General features: G+C 38.5%; 1 protein-coding gene across 1 annotated transcript; it reads left to right on the top strand.

The window, feature by feature from the left end:
* Positions 1 to 6,204: 6,204 nt before the first annotated feature.
* On the top strand, positions 6,205 to 17,714 carry LOC137284429 (sodium-coupled monocarboxylate transporter 1-like). Its single transcript, XM_067816223.1, has 15 exons — positions 6,205 to 6,570; positions 7,959 to 8,024; positions 8,971 to 9,022; positions 9,265 to 9,332; positions 9,621 to 9,775; positions 9,870 to 10,010; positions 10,484 to 10,616; positions 11,739 to 11,827; positions 13,059 to 13,174; positions 13,672 to 13,739; positions 14,202 to 14,288; positions 14,922 to 15,136; positions 15,942 to 16,042; positions 16,299 to 16,417; positions 16,791 to 17,714. Exons 1-15 carry the CDS (start codon positions 6,205 to 6,207, stop codon positions 16,983 to 16,985), a joined length of 1,971 nt encoding a protein of 656 aa, XP_067672324.1. The 3' UTR covers positions 16,986 to 17,714.
* The last annotated feature ends 1,386 nt before the right edge of the window (positions 17,715 to 19,100 follow it).

Genomic DNA, 19,100 nt, shown 5'->3' with positions numbered 1-19,100 from the left:
CCGACTTTTCTTGGCCCGACATTTAGGCCATCCCCCGTACCCCCAGTGTGCATACTACTCAGGCAAGAACCTGAACGTTGTGCTGAGCAAGAAAATCTCTGTTGAAGTAAATCTTGCTGCATGTGGTCGAGCGTTGTCATGTTGGAAAATGACGTTCTGACTGTTCCTGAATGAAATGACAAAAGATCTGATGCTTTTATCACAGTAACGTTTGACTTGTAAGATTGCTTTGGACATGAATAACATCGGTTCTTCCATTGCTTGCCCAAACGATAACACTTGCGCCACCACATTTGTCTTTCTACACGCAACTTTGAGAATGTCGTTCATACCATTTCATAAGGAAAGGTCACCACACAAGTCCCCCCGGACGAATACAAATATAAGCCTGGGTGGGGTGGGGGGTGTTCATTGAGAATCGGAAGGTGACCTTTAGTCGGGAGGGTGTGTGTGTTTTGTTTTTGTTTTTTTATTGATTTATTTTTTGTTTTGAATTGTTTTGTTGTTTGTGTGTTTGTTTTTGGTTGTTATTTTGTTGTTGTTGGTGGTGGTGGTGTTTTTATGAGTAGTATATATTTGATTAAACATTATAACAAATCTGTTAACTGCCTTATTTTATGTGCCACAATATTTCTTGAAAGTGAAATGTGTAGGAATTGTTAACAGTATTGCGCACCAGAGATAAACCAACAGGAATATTGTGTTATATATCTTGATCATACATTCATTATGTTATTTATGCATGTGTTATATTTTGATCTTATGTAATTATTACTGTAACATTACTACAATATTTTCACCAAATACCTTAAAGGATGTCTCTTTGAAACACTTTTACGTATCAGTATCACAGGGATGAAAGCCTGCATCTTGTAAATGGCGGTCATCGTGAACGTTTGATTGGCCAACTTTATTGTCTGAATAGGGAACCTATGGTGAGCAATCATGCCAGTTTTGTGTTTGTATCACGAATCGGCCTGTTTTGCTCTGTTATCCGCCCTACTATTAAGGGGATGTTAGACACTGTGCATACAGGTCCATGTGGTAATGTAATGCACACGCTTTTAGTATTACAAGTAAACTTGTTACTGTGAAATGTCAGTATGTTTAGATACACTTAGTAACTGAATTGTGTTTTAGGATGCTTTCAAACCATTTTCAGTCATATCGTAGAACAGGGAGAATGGGTCTTGAAACAGTATAACCATATGAAGATTTGAACATGGGACTTCGGCGTACCATGCCAACACGTCAACCACTCGGTTACGTGTTTAAGCCTTTAATCTGAAACACACGTCCAGGGCCCGGGGCCCATTACGTCCCTCGTCCGTCAACTGGTGAATGTTTCCTCACCGTATTGTTGGATCGAGGAAGGGCCTTTGAAGTGTCTTGATGTCGTGCATGAGATTATACATTATGATGATAAACTGTGAAACTGACACCGTACATGGCCTCTCCTTACTACATATGATAGTTAAACATTATCTCCCTCATTCTTGATCTGATGCCAATCCTTCAAACCGGTTTCATTTTTTCAAATATGGCAAACGAAGGAGCACTGTTCCATTCTACCCTGGTTGTAGACATATGATGAAAGCCTTGTACCTGATGGTGTCCTGTTTGATCAACATAAAGTTCCTAGCCATTTTGTGCCTTTGTCCATATGCTGCCTGCTAGTAAAATTGGTTCAAATGCAGTCTGTAAGCATGGAAAGTATTGTACCTGGGTCTAGATTGTCGAAGCCCTCTTAGTGCCAAGATAGTCGTAAGTTAATGTTAACGTATGGCACTTAAGAGAGCTTCGAAAATCTAGGCCCAGTTTAGCTGCACATTGTTGCAATTTAAAGGCAATCGAGTGTATTTGGTCCCATGAGCATGTAGATGCCAGTCTGTTGTCTGTTTGCAGTGAAAATGTACCAATGAATTCCGGTTTAAACCAAAAAGTGAATGACATATAGTGAAGTTTAGATTGCGAATCCTCATAATTTTACCTTGCTAACTAAACATTTAAATTCTAGCACTTTATTCAACTCAGCTCAAAAATTGTTCAACAAACTACCATATATAACGTCAACTCCCTGGGCATCATACTTTTACAACCGCTATGCGCACCGAGTTAACGTGACTTTACCACACCTAATGTGCTTCGAACTCACGAGCTTAGTTTTCTGGCACGCACAGGAGACGCAACTTATGTACATAGCATAGCCAACTGTGGTGCCAAAAAATGACTCCAGTCATTCCACGGAAGTCATACCACCATCGACATTTGTAATGGTTTCCATATTCTTAATGGTTCCCTTTCATGATTCCATTTGAGTAGGGAACAGCAGGTGGCCTAGCATGGGGTTACTACGTTCATATACATGTACTGTGGACATACCATGCTTATCAAATTCCCATGTAAAGTGTGTAAACATATTGTAGTCCGAAAGGATGGTGGTGTACAACGTGGAATCAACTGAAACCATTATTATTAAAATGATATTATGAGTCAACACAACTGTTACGCTCTGTATTAGATAACAATAAAACATGGTGCTATGTTGGTGACGTGTTGGTGACTTGCATCCAAATTGTATCATTTTGTTTGTATTTTTAATATTTTGGTCGAAGAAAAATTGAAAATATGGAATACAAGGAACTACATCAAAATTCCACTGAAGAGAGACCACACAAACACACCTGATAATCCGGGACCATGAACCAAGATATCCATTCCAAAAAAGGCAGGAGCTGAATTTGGAGACTATTTGATTAAGCAGGAATATTATTTTTTAAACATTTCATTTCATCAGTTTGTAATTTATGTTCTTGTTTTTATGTCAATGTTATTCACTCTGAGAATCACAGAGATATATAAAATTATGGTTTTCTGTGACAACTTCCAAAGACATATTCACTTCTGTGTTGCCTGTTTATTCAAAGTAAATCTGTTTCGGAATATTTCAATTCTTGACATGTATGGAAACTACACAAAACTTTCTGTATTGCCATGTTTTCTCAACCTCATATATACAAACGAATAAAGTCTGTCTGTTAAAACCGCTCTCACTTTAGCGCGCATTTGCATTCCATTTATCAATGATATCTATCTCCAAGTATACTACTGCTTCAAAATTATGTTAATCCCATAAATAATGGCAATGGCATTACCAGCTATCGAATAATGATTACTTCTAATGTTCACCCATGAATCAAAACCAAATCTGAATGTGAATGTGGCCAAGGTACCGGCATGGCTGTAAATGTGTTATATTATATTAACTTTTAATCTCAGTGCACCAAGTGACTGGGGGGAATCCAAAAGAACCCTGTGGCTCATTGAACGTCTTTCAGCTGTTTACATAAAGCATCGACTCACGTTCTAGCTGTCTTTAAATGTCTGAGGACTATTTGCACTATTTGTTAACACATCAATAACACGAGGATGACAATTCTAGGCTTTAAGCGCAACAATCCCCAGAGTATAACTTGACGGTTACAATTTAGTTGTAAAAAACTAGTTACGATTTGCTTCTAACTGATGTAATGAACACATTGCTCAGGTCTTAACGATTTGTCGAGATAAAGAATAGGTTTGTTGCTAGTGTATAAGGATAAAAAGTCGACATGTGACCGGTATGTGCAGAAAAAGAGTCGACATGCTACTGGTGTGTGAAATAAGAGTCGACATGTTACTGGTGTGTGAGGTAAGAGGCGACATGTTACTGTTGTGTGAGGTAACTGTCGAATTGTTACTGGTGCGTGGAGATAGAGAGCTGTCATGTTACTGGTGCGTGGAGATAGAGAGCTGTCATGTTACTGGTGCGTGGAGATAGAGAGTTGTCATGTTACTGGTGTGTGGAGATAGAGAGTTGTCATGTTACTGATGTGTGGAGATAAAGGGTCGACATATTACTGCTGTGAAATAAAGAGTCAACATACTACCGGTGAAGTGGTGACATTTTACTGGTGTTTGAGATAAGAGTCGACCTGTTACTGGTGTGAGATAAAAGTCGACCTGTCACTGGCGGAATTGGAAAAGCATTGATTTATTTGATGGCTCCGTACATAGAACTCACTGTTACCGTACCTGTCACTGGCGGAATTGGAAAAGTATTGATTTAATTGATAGTTCCGTACATAGAACTCACTGTTACCGTACCTGATATGATTTGGTGAAGAGATCGTTGAACACAATGGGGTAACAGTCGACGTAGAAGACGAACAAGATAATGGCGATAATGCAGCATGATGAGGATGAGACCATACAAAGATACAAATAATGTCCTTGGTAAACAAACATTATTATCTACTCTAAGGTTCGAAAAAAAACGGAATATGGCAATGTTGCACGAAACCATGTCAGTTTCTTCAAGGAAAGATCCGAACTTCGTTTCAACTAATTATAACTGACAATTACATACATCCCCTATTTCACACTTATTTGAGACTAAATTAGATTGTTAACGTTTTTAACAGACACCACATGCTAACTATTTTTGAGTTCTGTTGCATTTACATATGGAACATGCTAAATTGCCACTTTTAGAGGATAATGAAATAAGGAGTAAACGCTCCATTGGCTGTCTGGGTTGCATGTAGACGTGATAAGGGCCCTGACCTCGCGATTAGGATTACCAGCCTCCTTGTGCCAGGACCACCCGAACCCTCTCTGCTGCAGTTTTCATTTGAATCTTTACAACGTAATAAGATCATTTGAAAAGCGCATAGTAAACTAGCTGCAGCTAAATGAGAATATTTCTAGAAGTTGCCCAGACACCTTTCGCCAAGGTCTGATGGCGTCTGTGTGTATTAATACATTTTTGTCGTCGGGTTATCTTCAACGGTAGTTCATGGAAGATACAGCTCAGTTACAATCAGACTGAGACGCTCTATGTTCAGTTAACTACCTGGCAGCTATCTCACTCATTTTTATTGTCAGGCAATGAAAGCTCTTTGCTGCAGTTTCAACTGTAGGGTGATTTCTGTTGCATTATGGTGATGCCTTTCCAATCCTTGTAAGAAATCTCATCAACATCAACATTTTCAGGTAAAATCGATTTTATAATTGTGTAGTGGCGTAAAATTATGCTATCAACACGTTTGTTATACATTTTGATGATTGTAGAACACAATTGGAAATTAATAGATTTTTTTTTTAAATACAAATCGCCTATGCGTTTCTTTTTGGGATACTATATATGTGTATATAGTGAACTCAAAAACAGCTAATCGAACGGTTTTCGAACTCCGGGCACTGCATTCGTCATACTATTACGTCACACGATTCATATTATTGGCGATACAGATTCTCAGGGGAGAGTTTGTCGGTTACCGTAGCAGCGGGTAATATTTTTCCAGTTGTCACCTCTCTGGGAAGGTGACACGGAAACTTGTTAAAGCGTAACTGACCAATGACTGTAAAGTATTTTACATGTATGTGAGATACAATTTTGTGTTTATGATAATAACGATTGTCAAAATTCATTCATTCCATTATTCAGGTGGTGACGAGAAAATGACGCACTAGTTAATATGATATGAACATATATCATGATATATCATAATGAAGACAACTCAAGAGCATGTTATTGTGGTTTACAGGAACGTTTCGTCTTCAGTTACTGACAGCAGTATCGCCGGTGTATTCAAGACACCATTAGAGGCACATTGCTGGGTCCAGCAAATGACCCACCACATCCCTGACGCAAAGACACAAGAAATCAGACTTACACTCAAGGAAGGGACTTCACAGAGAATATTTGAGACACATGGAATTAACACCAGATGAATTCCAAGCAACACAGAGGATTTGTTACTGAAAGACTTCTGCAATTCTGCTAAAACATTTGTGTTTGTGACGGGTGTCATCTCAAGGTGAAGATACGCTCACCTATAGTGCTTTGATCAGTATATGATAAATGCATGGGATTGTACAGCTGGTGTTCTACAATCGTCGCTGCTTTCAGAAGAGATTTATTATGACCGTGGAAGGAGTTTGGTTGTTTGCAGCTGCATAAATCAAACACCTTTACCTAAACGGTGACAGCCTTACCTCTATGACATGCCATACAGGTATAATTGCAGAATTCAAAGTCGCCTGAGACGGCTGACAAAGGGAGTGGTAACAGCCGAGTAGACAACGAGTGAGAGAAAACTAACACCGTAAACGATTCCCCCGTCACTCCAGAAGCAACGTTGGCCGCACTACCCATCCATCATGTCTGGGGACTACAGCATCTACACTGGACAGAAGAGGACTTTCACTATCCCTGATTATGTTCTTTTCAGTCTCACCTTGGCGATATCGGCCGGGATCGGACTTTTCTTTGCCATCAAAGACAGAAACAATGTTACTTCTAAGGAGTACCACTTGGGAGGTAAAAATATGAATATCCTTCCAGTGGCGATGTCGCTGCTGGTGACGTTTCTATCTGCTCTGACGTTGCTGGGAACTCCCGTTGAGATGTACAACTACTCGACGATGTTTTGGTGGCTTTGTCTTGCATTTGTTTCGGCAATGGTTTTGGCTTCAGTTGTATTCACCCCATTCTTCTATAACTTGCAAGTGACAAGTGTATTTCAGGTGAGTTAGATGTCAAGCAGTTCTTTTTTAATCAAGCGTGATGAATGTTTTATTCTCGTAACAGACATTCGACAAAGGTAAAAAGTACACGTAGTCGTCTTTAGGGGCGGTGATTTAGCTTAGCGGTTAAAGCGTTCGCTCGTCGAAGACCCGGGTTCGATTTCCCACATTGGTACAGTGTGTGAAGCCCATTTTAAGTTCCCCCATCGTGATATTGCTGAATATTGTTAAAAGCGGGGGAAAACTACATGCACTAGACGTTATCTGATCTTGACCATCAGAAACCTGTAAGCACAATGTGTATACAGGTGTACATATTTTCAAATATGTGCAACAAAGACATTCTCCTAAAGTTTATGCTGGTTTATAAAAGTTACAACAATAGTGTGAATGACATAATCAATAGAAAAGACTATACGCACCTGACTCGATTATACGCTTCATCAAATGGTGATGACATCAGGTGGGCCCTTGTGCATAGGTGTCTTCAGCCATTCGTGTTGTAACGTTAACTGTCGACAGTCAACATACCTGCGTAACATAACCTCATGCATAATATATAACTGGAAAAAGTTATGCCTCCTAAATGTTCAAGATAGACAGTGTACGAGAATACGAATGATGCAAAGGGTTCTTTGAAAACTAAATACTCGGTGAAAAGTGTCTCACAAACAAACCCTTTGTCCAGATGCCAACCCACAAATGGCCACAAGTGCAGTTTGTGCGAGTGCCACATGGTGGTGTTCAATATGCATGAGTTACGATGCCCAATCATTTCGCCACTATGTATGATACAATATTATCAGTATCGCTGAGGTTCATTTTGTACATGTATCTATAGAGATGTACGTACATTCTGTTTGTTACATACAGTATTGTACGTAGATCTCATTTTGTACGTACAGTAATGTGCACTGGCCTCCTTTTGCATTTATATTATAGCTTCGTGGTTATCTTTGATACTTACAATAAGGTACGCTAACACATGTTGTTCTTCGTTTAGATGTACAGTACTGTACTTGACCTCGTTTGGTTATATCGTAATGTACGTTGCACTCATTTTGTACCTACTGTAATATACTTTGCCCTTGTTGTTATAAAGTCATGCAAGTCGACTGACAAACACTTCCAGACTTTAACAGAAAAATACGAAACTTTACAAGATGACAACTTAAAGATATGGCTATTGTCTATTGTGGTTAACTTTATAAAACTATTGCAGGCCAGGTTACACACTGAGAATTACAGAGTGAGAAAATATGTTAATGCTGTGTTATGATACAATGTTAAAATGATAATAATGTGTTGATGTGACGTCATGTCAGAAAATGAATCAACGAATTAAACATTTTAGAACGTATTACGAATAATTAATGCTGTATTTTCAGTACCTAGAGCTGCGTTTCAGCAAGCCTGTCCGTCTTCTAGCCTCCTTCATCTACATTCTACAAACAGTAAGTCTACCGTGTCCTTCATCTACATTCTACAAAAAGTAAGTCTACCGTGTCTTGCTAGTTGACAGAATGTATCGGTAATATAGGCTGGTGTACAGATTACGGAGTGCATGTTTATTAACATCTTCAAAATATCCCTGATAAGACAGCATCATATTTCCATTACATTATGATATTGTTACAGTGTCTAGATTCAGAATTTATTATTAATAAATGTACTGTATGAAATATTTATCCAAATATTTCTAAAAAGCAAAAACTATGTAGTCAAGCGTTATGAGACTTATTTGTTATTATTTAATCTGCATTCTTAATGTTTGTTACTACTATATATATTTTCTTGTCAACCACCCTATTCCTCTTTGTCACTTCCATTAATTACTGTGTACGCCATTTATGGCGTCTATTGGTGATCCCCCTTGGCTGTGTCTGTCATCAAAGCAACTTTACAAGGATGTGCCATTGTTTCTCTATCTGTTCATTGTTGAGTCTTTGCTTGTCCATTGTTGTCATAGGTTCACATATACATTGTCAAAGTGGAGTCCGGCATTCAGACTGTCTGTGTAGGGACGGCCGCGAGCAGGAAACGCCCTGGGGCTGAGCTGGACCTCCGTTCACCCCATTCACGCAGAAATGTTTATGTCATGTCTTGTGCAACCAACTAAGAAGTTTCAACTTAACTATGTCTTCGTCTTCATCAACGTATTCATTTGTCTTCGTCAACGTATTGTTCGTCTTAATTAAGAGCTAGTTCCCCAGACGCACCATCATATACCACGCATTGACAATATGTACAGTATTCTGTGATTCTGATGTCCACATCTTAACATGATGTGTACGTGGATACAGTATTAGTAGAAGAACTGCACGTATTCCATGTAGAATAATTTAGAATATTCAAGCTTTATGCTGGAGACAATGCAATGGTATTTCATTATGTTTACAGTGTACGTATATGTCGTTCGTCCTCTACGCTCCTTCCTTGGCACTGAATGCGGGTATGTTTAACGAAAGGTCTTATGCAGTCTTTATTGTCCTTGAAATATGTTAAATACTGGCTATTACGACGTAGTTGAATGAAATATTTTTCGCTTATAACTTATAGTTTATGAAAGTTAAAAAATTATGTAAACGAAACATACTAATTACAACAGATGTGTGTCTGTTCGTAATATACAAATCCTTTACCATGGCTTTTGGAATAATTCAACCGCATTTTGATCTGTTGATTTTCTTTAAGTGACTGGATTTCATCTATGGGGATCCGTGGCAGCTGTTGGCATCGTGGTGACTCTGTACACAGCGCTAGTAAGTCGTGTTTTGTTAAAATTACGATAGCTCTGTACAAGGGTGATGTGTGAGGTGTCATCTGAATGTGTGTGTGTGTGTGAGAGAGAGAGAGAGAGAGAGAGAGAGAGAGAGAGTACCTTATACGACAACAATTGGGTTTTTAATGAAGATGTAATATGTGTAAAAACATAGTCACACAGTTGTTCATATGGGTAAGGAACCCAAGGTCGGTGATCATACAGAACCTAAACAATCACATCCTTCAGCCCTGCAACATCTATTCCATCAGTCATCTCTGAGTTCCAGGGAGGAATGAAGGCAGTGCTGTGGGCAAACACCTTCCAGGCTTTGGTTATTATGGCGGGGCTGATGGCGGTTCTCATTCAGGGTTCCATTGTCACGGGTGGCTTCCAGAACGCCTGGGACATCGCCGGGAACAGATCAAGGATCTATTTCCACGAGTACGTATAGTTGTTGGTAAAATCATCTCTCATCAGATAACCATCGGTGGTTGTTGAGATTGTCCACCGACCACATGTGTTGTCTTTTTTGCAGCTTCAGCTTTGACCCCACAACCCGACACTCTTTCTGGTCTGTTGTAATCGGTGGATCTTTTTTCTGGACGTCACTGTACGGAATTAATCAAGCTCAGGTCCAGAAAGCTCTGTCTTGTCCATCTGTGTCTAAAGCCCAAATGTGAGTGCAAAAAAAACCTGTTAGTAATATGTCAATGTCTCTTCCTGTTCGTAGTGTTTCCAAGTTACCAAGATGGAAGGCATATGGTTCTGTTTGACGAGTTTAATTGTACGCCGCACGCAGCAATATTCCAGCCATATGGCGGTGGTTCCATTTAATATATATGCAGCTTAACTCTTTCTCGTCATCACAATGCATGTCCATTCTACGATTTCAGCGCTACTGTGGATTATGTGTTTGTCATTTCGATCTTCATTTACAAAATGGTCATATATGCAACAGGACACGTACGATATGTTCTTTGATCTGTTAAACGTAAATGTTAATAACAGCGCAGATGCTCTCTGACAGAATTGTGCTTGGGAAATGCAATAAAGCAATTAATATTAAAATTAAAGAAATACTTGCTAAAAGCTTATTTTGCGGATGTATACAATGTCTCTAAATAAGAATAATGTTCCTTGATTTCAAAGAGCATTCTTTGTATCCTTGCCTGGACTCATCCTCATCGTCAGCCTGTGCTGCATGATCGGCATCGTCATGTACGCCTTCTACGCCGACTGTCACCCCATGGACTTTAACAACCTCATCACCACCTCAGATCAGGTTCGTCAACAGGGGAGTCCTATGAACGGAACCATCACACAAATAAAAATACGCGTTTCCAGTAACTTCTCATGTTTATTTCCACTCACTGGAAACTTCACCTGTTTATTTCCACACACTGGAAAGTTCACCTGTTTATTTCCACACACTGGAATATATAACACACTTCCTAACACACTTCCTCTTCCTACACACTGGTAACACTTCGACATAATGTCTACACACACTGGTAACATATTATCACTTTATCTGCACTCTTTTTAAGACGTCCTTTTCTCGACATATCGGTAACATATCAAAAGGTTTGTCTACATACCGGTACTACTTCGAATCGTAACAAAGATACTTCAGTAAATAAAATTCGGTTTTGTAACAACAAAATGGTCACTTTCTCGTTTCACAATGGTCGTCAAAACTCTAAGTTAGTGGCATTTAAAGCCCAGAATTGTCACCCACGTCCTCAAGTCATGTTAAGAAATAGTGCAAACAGTTTTCAGTCAGAAACACTGAAGACAGCTAGAAGGTGTGTCAACAGGCATTGAACGTCGTTCCATGTTTATATAAACGGATGAAAGACGTTCACGTTCTTGTGGAAACATTTTCTCAGATAGTACAATGAAGGTTAAATGTAAGTAAGATATACCTAACCCAGTTACATTAAAGGCAATGCAACATAAATATTTAGATGTGTTTTTGATTCACAGATGAACGCGAGTTGAAATCATAATGGCTGCTGGCTGTGATCATTTATACGATCAACACAATTTTAAAGCTACGCTATACATCGGCATAGACCAATGGAGATTGTTGATACATTGTATACAGTTGTATGCTCATGTGAGAGTAGTTTTCATACATGTCAAGAATTGAAATATTACACGTCAAAGCCTAGGAATAATGACTACCCAGAGTATATACCAAACAGCTTCGTGTTGAATAAACGGAACACACAGTTGGTGAAAGTCCCTGAACGTCAACGAATAATGGCTGTATACATGTAACGTGCAGAAAAATCACAAAATGTATATCATTGAAATAGGCAACAAAAACGTTAAATAACAAACTTGAAAAATTAAACTTCGAGTAATATTTCTTGCTTAATTATATGTTTTACAAATTCAGCTCCTGCCCTTTTTTGTAATGGATATTTTGGGCCATGTTCCCGGATTACCAGGCGTATTTGTGTCGTCTCTCTTCAGCGGAAGTTTGAGGTAATTCTTTGTATTTCGTGTTTTCATAAGGTACTGTAGCTTCAATATGTATCAAACAAGGTATTCTAAAAACATTAGAAAGCCTCAATGCAGGGCATCAACACGTCTGTAAAATATTACTCTATTTTAAATGTACAGTGTGACCATTGTAATTTTTCGTAATGTCGAATCAACAGTGGCAGATGTAAACTAAATAAACAATACTGGTTTCAGTTGATTCCCTGTTGTACACCACCACCTTGTTTCACCTACTGTTTATTTACACACTTTACATAGTGAATTTGATAAACATTGTATCTCAATAGTATTTAGGGTCATTTGAGTAAACTGTTACAAATACGGGAACCATTACAAATAATTATTTCTACATCACCTCTCAATGATCTTTTGTGGCGGTGCAGTTCACAGCGCGCCAGAAACCTAAGGTCGTGAGTTCGAAGCACATATGCACCGTGGCTGTTTCTAAGTTCTTTGTCAACACCTTATGTTCGTGGCATTCACCAAAGTGATTGCGTTCTGTGTCCGGACACACCATGGGGTAAATCCTTTCGCAACCAATCCACAGACACGAACCTTACCATAATATCAGTATAAACTATACCAATTACCGTTGTTGTGTACATTATTTTTGGTCAAACAGTATTTGTTAAATCACACCACTGTTTTTTTTTGTTTTTGATTTTGTTTTTGTTTTTTGTGTGTGTGTAACCTGAAGTTATCTTATTGAATAAAACTGGGAACCCAGGGAGGTTATATGGTCATTTTACGAAACTAACTGAGTTGAACCATATCCCACTGTCCACTTGTTTGGCTGGTGATATGGCAGGATGTGGGATAGAGCTCTTCTATTGTGGCCATCGGTAGATCAGTATTTATTCGGCGGTGAGATTGTATACTGAAAAAAGAAATAGATCACATAGGTACAAAGTATACCATTGTCTAAACCTGTACGTGTTCGGAAGTATTACGGAATATACATCTGCCTTAGACTCATATTTAATACAATGTGCAGTTGAGCAGTTCTTTGGCTGACCACAGAGGATGAGTAGTACACCCTCTAAAAGCTTTCACGTAATTAATACAAAAGTTTCCAAAACACAACCAGACGGCATATATCTGAAGGCATTATAATGGCAGACGTTTAGAACAGAGAAATGTCAATGAACACAACGATCGTTCAAACACTACGTTTCTTACATGTTTCATTACGTCCTCTTCTCTCCTTTCTTAGCACCATTTCATCCTCCTTGAATGCATTGGGAGCCATCATCCCCAGGGACATCATGAAGCCATACTGCTGCCCAAACATTTCTGATAGGTCCATCACTATTCTTTCAAAGGTTATAGGTGAGTAAAAATGTATATTTTGCTACTTCACATGATACCTTTACATGCTGTCTGTATCTTATTATAGTATTAAAAATATAATTATTATATTTTCCAGTTTGTATATTTACGCGTGTCTTGGGTTAAATATACAGTAAAGAGAGCCTATATGCCGCGATTTACTTTCTTAAATCACAACTTAGCATCATGAAGTGTCTTGTTACTCAGTATGAAACTACAAAAATAACTATCCGACGGACGAGGGAGGTTATCGACCTTATGAGCAAGGCGTTTTGCTCGTCTCGGGTTCACGGCTGTTATTAGGACCCGTTTCCTGTGTCCAAAGATCTGGACAAAATATTTCTATAAGCAGCCCAAATACAAGACTCATTTTCTAACTATATCTCGCTGATCATATTAAATTTTAAAAACAACATTCATACATGTGATATATACGTGTAACTTATTACATGGACCTGTATGTACAGCCTCTAATATATACGAATGTGTTCTTGTAGTTTTCATGTTCGGGGGAGTTGCTATCGGCCTTGCCGTCCTCGCATCTCAACTTGGGTCTGTGATGCAGGTAACGTGACACAATGTTAGTGCCAACGTCAACTGGATATGGCAAGTGATCGTGTAACAAAGTAACGTCTATATGTCGTAAAACAGATGCCAGAAGAGTTTCCGTATGCTTGGGGGTCAGAGTTCATCATGCTGATTCTGGTGCATCATTTTAAGCCCTCAACAACTTACAACAATAATCGTGTATGGACAATCAAACTAGGGTCCGATATTTTGAGCAAGAAAAACGGAAGCCTTGGTGTAAAACTGTCGATAACAGCCGAAAGCTGTCGGAGTCTCATTCTTGTTTTCAAACAAACTGAGGGTAAAATACATACACTCCAGTGACTTTCTGAATTGTGGTTTGGTATGAGTCATTTATTATACACACCAGTCTAGTTTTCAAACAAACTAACTGTCGTTACAACTCATGGTATAGAAAACTCCCGTTGCCTACTTGAATAATATACCTGTTTATACCCAGTCTTCCTACAGCGTGTACAGTGTCCTCAATGGCCCGTTGTTCGGGTTGTTTATTCTGGGCATGTTCTTCCCCTGGGCAAACGCATGGGTAAGTGTTGCCACAAGCGGACTCAGTATTGTGGACCTGAACGTATTGTGCAGTGTTATCAGGTCTATGTGGGAATCGTTTAAAGAAAGAATCGTAGAACTTTCTTTGTTGTAACTTCCCCACATACATAAATGAAACATTAATATCCAGTTCGCAGTCGAGTTTTAAACAATTTTCACAATATTTTATTTTGTACCATTTGGACCAATGGATGTGTGACTTTTCAACAATTTCTTTTAGACTTTTGGGAGGAAGTATTTGTTACAGCATAACGAGAAATATAAAATATATAAAACATATTAACACCCATCTTGTAGGTAAATAGTTCATACTTTTTTATAGAGCTCCTTGTTCGATTATACACATTCTTTGTCTTGTTTATATTATACTAAACCTTTGATCTGTGTATCAAAAATATGTATATAGAAAGTATAACAGCATAATAAAATTGGTTTCATATTTAGGGTCAAACCGTATATTTAGTTACATCTGACATTCATTGTTTATACAGAGAATGGTGTAAATGTGATTGCTGAAAGAAAATAAATAAATGTGTTTCATTTTAGTGTACTTTCGTGCGGTGTGAGGTTAGTTGTTAAACGAAAGTAGTTATTGAACATTACCGCATTTTAGGGGGCTCTTGGTGGTGCTCTGACGTCTTTAGCCTTCATGAGCTGGATTGGATTCGGTGCATTCGCCAACAAGGTTTCCACTGCCAAACTGTCCCCTGTTTTCACTCACGGCTGCAACTGGTCCGTCACGACGACAGCAATGACTGTTACGACAACGCTAAGGACTACAACATCATTTACAGGTTCCACCGAGGTGACAACGATTGCAGCCCCAAGGTACACAGTATAGGATCGGTTTGTATCTGAGTTTTTATCTCTGTGATAAAAAAGTAGGAATCGGATGGGCTGGAATAATAGAAGCGGAGTAAACCCGCTCTTAGTTACCCATTATCCACCAATTCCTTGATGCACACAACCCACCTATCTTCACATGTCATCGTTATTATCGACGATTGCACAATCTCCAATATTCTGTTGCCTTTCATGTACATTTCATACATTTTATGTCTATGAACAAGCATTCTCTTCATACCAATGTATTCGTATCTATTGCTACCTGAACCTCTTCCCCTTGATTCCTACACAATATTTCTTATTCATTCTACTAATTCATTTCTATTTACAACGGATCAGCCAATGCTTCCTAAGTTCCTGTGATAAGTTTATAGTGATGCATTTCCACTTTTCTCTGATATGTCCCTTGTGATGTGTCCCTACGTACATGCGATCAGTTCATAGCGCTATGTTTCTACTTTCCTGTGATCAGTTTATAGATGTGCATCCTTTTCTTTGACAAGTTCATAGCGATGTATTCCTATTTTTCTCTTACAGGTTCATAGCGATGTATTCCTGCTTGTTTTCTGATATGTTCATAGTGATGTATTCATAATTTCCTATGATCACTACACACCAATCTATACCCTCTTACTTCCCACATGGGTACAATGTCCATTTCTGGTGTCCCCCGCCGTGATAGTCCTGGATTATTGCCAAAAATGGCGTATAACCAAACATTAGTTCATGCAATCACGATCGTACTATCTAGTCATCAGTTCATAGTGACATATTCCTTTCTGTCCAGCTATCCGTTCATACCGATGTACAAGCTATCTTACCTCTTCTACATGCCGACGGCGATGGCAGTGCTCGTCATCGTGGGATTGTTCGTCAGCCTCATAACCGGTATGCTTCTAAAGCTATTCTTTATATATACTGTGCATGCTAAACATGTGGCACTTACTGTGACTAATGAATAGAAGAAACTTTAAGGTATTAACTAAAGACCAATGTTATTCCTTGAAGAGTAGATCTATATAACTAATATTGTACAGTATGTTTCAGAGTTTGTGTCACAGCGCCTCCTTTCTGATTTATTTCACTGGTGAGAATGTTAGTAAATAAGAAGTACATAAAACGTTTATTACTATTCGTCTTATAGGCTGCAGAGACCCCAAGACTATGGACCCTCGTCTGATCTGCCCTCTGTTCGACCGCCTCTTCCCCTGCATGCCGGAGATGATACTCAGACCTCTCAGATGTGGAGTCAACCACAAAGGGGTAGGTCATATCATGAGCAGTATTCAATACTGTCATGCATTCAGTCATTCAGTTTGGTGCTTAACGTGCACTCATATGCAAGTTCATCCCCTGAACGCGAGGGTTTAATGATACGTACTCTCCTAACTGAAATTGATGATTAATGAGTGAGTACTAGAATAGGCATCATTTCAGAATAATATCCACTGGAACACGTATTCACGTACGTGAGATTTCATATCGTATATACAAAGCTGTACTCTAAAGAAATTTTTTATATTCGTATTTTGACATATCATGGTCCGTTTGCCAAGACGAAGATGTATACAAGGAGAATATATGTAAAGTATATAAAACTTAACTATGTCATATAAGTCTTTCCCATATCTTTCAGAACATCAGGAATAAAGTGTATGAGGAAGCTGACGAGTTACCAGAGAAGATCCAGCCCATCGATGCCAACGGCGTTGAAGTGAAGCCGCCCCATGACACGGAGGCAGGTGTCTTGAAAGGTGGTGCCATCAATCAAGGATTTGAACCGATAGACGCTAAAACCCCTGGCTCGGAAGAATGCATAACACATTTGTAACAACTGTGTGGAATAGAATTTAACGAGGATTGTTCTAATTATGACAATTTCTGATGCATTCTAGAATCAAATCAGTATTTCCTTGTAAAGAGGTTTCCCAATTCATATATGCCAATGTTTTATACTGGTTGTCTGTACTCCATTAAGAATTACATTACATTATAAAGCTGTGAAAACATGTGTATACTGTTGACTGTTAAAGTGACAGTATACTGACGCACAAAAGAAAGTACACTCGTGCTCTTTGTGATATCAAACTCTCAGTCTCTGGCGTTTTGACAAACGTGATTTTGTGATTTGTAAGTCACATTCAAAAACAATTTTCAAAATATTAACGTTGTCTTTTGGAAACTTATCTCAAAGCACAAGACCCTAAAACTCTATGTGTAATTAAGCATATTTCGGTCACGCTAAATCTGTAGGTTATGTGATAAGTTTGGGATTTAAATTACATACTAATGAAACAGTGAGTGAGTTAGTGAGTTTAGTTTTACGCCGCACTAATTATTATTCTCGTTATCAATTACAATGAAATAGATCCAAACAGTTGATATATAGTAAATACTCATGTTCAAGAACATTTTGAAAGATGAGACACTATTTTATCTTTAAAAAATATTCAGTTTCAGGCTTTTTGTTCAGTACAAACTTTTCAAAGGTAAATTCGTTTTATCTTACTTTTGAAATATCACATGCCAATTTTTTTATGAACAATAAATCATTTCTTTCTAGGTTCTATTTGTTCCTATTACCTATGTATTGCCATTTAGACTATGACATATGTAGAAGACGTGACACCAGGTGGTCACGAGCAGGTCAGTGTTTTTCACCACCACAATGACATGCACATGATGAAAGATACAAATTATCTGAAACTACACAAGATAATAGATACATGTCGCTTAAAACAACACGGGATGATAAATACCTATAGGAACTGCATTGTTTATGTCACAAATGTGTGACATTTAAAAGTATCCCTCACTGATACTTGTTCGGAAAATATATACTAATGGTAAAAGTTAAGCAACGCTTGTATATGATGATGAATAAATGACGAAATGTGTTCTGCTGAGCCAAACAATTGTTGCTGAAATGTAGCCCCATCAATGACTCTCCACGAAACATGAACAATGTTCACGATCACGCACGAGATTTCCGTGCGTTTGCATCACCTAGCAGCCACCATCCTTCACATGGTTTTGTCACTTAAAAATTGACATAGACGGCGATACTCAGAAAAATCGAAATGGGTGGAACTCGTGACATGTCAACTGTTGGAAACATTTCTCGGGAAACAGTCAAAAAACGTTTCGTTTCCGGTGGTTTGATGGCAACGGCCCCTCGAGCGTGCTCGTTTACTCCCTCACCACAAGCAAGGTAGTTTGGACCGGATCCATCAACGACGTCGTCTGAACATATACTAAGACTGAGTCGTATCAAATGGACGGACGAGTCCCGATTGAATCTTAACGTTGCTGATCTGTAATATTTAGGAATGGCTTCACGTGTGACCATGAGGTTGATCATCAAAGTTGTTAAGAGATCAAAACAAAAGTACCTCAGTGACGTCATTAACAATACATTTCATGACACTCCAAACAGACACTTCATCCACCAAAAAGACAAAACGCCAAAAAATCAAATTGGAATTGAATCTTTGGAATGGCCCAGTGTCAGTCCAGACCTAACCCAACAAAACATGTTTGGGATGAGATTGGCCGTAATATTACCAGACGTGGAAGCCCTCTTGAAAACTTGAATCAGTTCAGAAACGCCATAGTCCATGAAAGTCACTGTCCAATAGGTATGCATCTGTTATCAAACACAGAAGATACACTGAATACTGACTGCTTCCTGTACACGAAAACAGTGCTACTGTTCAACATTCAACTGTATGTTTCTTGCACAGTTTCTCTTTATTTCTTTCGGACGTAAATGTTTTCTTCACATCGATTCAAAAAATATAAAGTGATGAAATTTGTTGTTTTTCTCTTTCATTTTGTGTTGCTCTCATTTAACACCACCACGTTAGTAAATGTTGCCTAGTTTCATTATTATCCATTTTCGTAAAATACAATAACCAAACAGGCCAAAGTCTCCATCCAGCTACAA

The sequence above is a fragment of the Haliotis asinina genome, chromosome 5 (genome assembly GCF_037392515.1).
Source record: "Haliotis asinina isolate JCU_RB_2024 chromosome 5, JCU_Hal_asi_v2, whole genome shotgun sequence".
NCBI classification, from domain to species: Eukaryota; Metazoa; Mollusca; class Gastropoda; order Lepetellida; family Haliotidae; genus Haliotis; species Haliotis asinina.
The sequence above is the reverse complement of the archived record's forward strand: the minus strand, read 5'-3'. Positions and strand labels throughout refer to the sequence as shown.